General features: G+C 39.0%; 1 protein-coding gene across 1 annotated transcript in view; it reads right to left on the bottom strand.

The window, feature by feature from the left end:
• Window positions 1-679: 679 nt before the first annotated feature.
• The window catches only part of LOC105116791 (uncharacterized), a 3,484-nt gene continuing 2,401 nt past the window's right edge, over window positions 680-1,762 (bottom strand). The window contains exon 2 of the mRNA XM_011014273.1: window positions 680-1,448. Within this exon, the coding sequence (XP_011012575.1) occupies window positions 685-1,448 (764 nt within the window). The 3' untranslated portion in view covers window positions 680-684. The remainder of the gene's footprint in view (window positions 1,449-1,762) is intronic.

Below are 1,762 nucleotides of genomic sequence, written 5' to 3' on the forward strand. Positions count from 1 at the left end.
CAACTTAAGGTTTGTGATATCTATATATATTATATATATATATATATAATAACAATTGTGAAATATCAGGTTTGATGATGTAGTGAGTGCACCATTCACCGACCCTCAGGCCTGATTGGCTTTGAGCCTGGTCAAAGAGGGTAAAAATCCAATCCAAACGAATTGCATGATGTAGGATAGTGATGGGATGAAATCACCACCTCTATACCATAGCAGGCAGCCCCCATTCGGTCAACTCCAACCATAGTTTAACACTTACCTTCTCTCCCCGAACGACATGCCAAGTGCTAAAGGGGTAGTGTCGATGCCTAAATAACAAATGGCATCATTTTGATTTTTATGATATATTTTTTTTATTCATTGGGGAGGTATGTTGGGCCTTAAGCTATATAACGAGAGCAGTCCTTCTCTCTTATATAAAAATAATTAAATAAACTGAAGTTATTGGAACTCAAATCTGTGAATTACTGAAGAAAGCTACTGAATACATGCACAATTGCTTGTATATTTTCATGATATCTTTGTGTTTTTGTAATGGCTTCAAGTGATATCTTTTTTTTTTAATAAATGGCTTCAAGTGTACCCTGGTTTCACTGAAACAATTAATCCTTGTGAATCTTTCTTTTGCATTAGCCTTGTGACAAAAGAACAGGATATATATATATATAACGATGGAAGTTGTTGCTAGGCCTTTAAGCTCATTAAAGCTCCATCTTCTTCCCCTTCAATAACAATAATCCTGTAAGCGTATTTACCTTGTTGATCAATGAACGAGGAGGTCGCCTTGCAGCTTTTGAAGAAGATGCAACTGATAATGGTGTCCAGAACAACAAGAATAGAATACAAGTAGACGATAAGCATCCCCTCTGAAATTATCAGCAAAGAGCTTGGTGTTTCACCGATGTCATCATAAGCTCTCACAATTCGGTATTGGAATAATGCTTCAACTCCTGCCAAGGCTGTATTGACAGCAAGTGTAAGTGATAGCGCCGTTGAAGCCCTTCCCCTAATCATAACACAAGCTTTTAGGATGGCCAGATATCCGCCGAATCTTTCCATTCCTGATATGACCAACGCCAAGTTGCATATTATGATCACATTTGCAAGGATGATGGAGTAAACAACAGCTCCAGCAGCTGAGAGGAAGAGAGAGCCAAACCCAATATGATCATGAAAAGGATTGAAAGCAATGGATAAGAGACAAAAGGCTGTTGCATTGGCCGAGAGGATCAATAATGAATTGCTTACATAGGTGAGGAGGAGAGGGTTGAAAATGGAGAAAATACAACAGAAAGAAGGTGGTTTGTGGCGATTGACGACTTGAATAACAGATGCTTTGGCGATGAGGAAGAGAGTAGAGTTCAGGGGAAGCGTGAGAATGAAAAAGGAGATTGTTTGAGAGAGCTTGAGATTGACAAGGTCGATCAACTCCCAGGAGTAAGGGAATCCTGCAGCATGGTCGATAAACTTATTATGAGATTGTATGATTGCAAGGAGAGACGACGAGGGGGAAACAAGAAGCAGCTGTGCGAAGAGAGTTGAGGCCGAGAAAGGGAAGGCAAGGAGGGCTGATGTTAAGGTGTTGTAATGATAGGTTTGAAGGTAAGTATAGATAGATTTTCGCATAATCTTGCTGCCTGTCCGAATACTATGTTGATCCATTGATGGGAGTGAAAAAGGCATGAACGAGTGTCTCGCCTATAGATTGTAATATTGATGTTTCCTCCTCTTTATTATTATTATTATTATTATTATTATTATT

This window comes from Populus euphratica, unplaced genomic scaffold, assembly GCF_000495115.2.
Source record: "Populus euphratica unplaced genomic scaffold, PopEup_1.0 scaffold1054.1, whole genome shotgun sequence".
Classification (NCBI taxonomy): Eukaryota; Viridiplantae; Streptophyta; class Magnoliopsida; order Malpighiales; family Salicaceae; genus Populus; species Populus euphratica.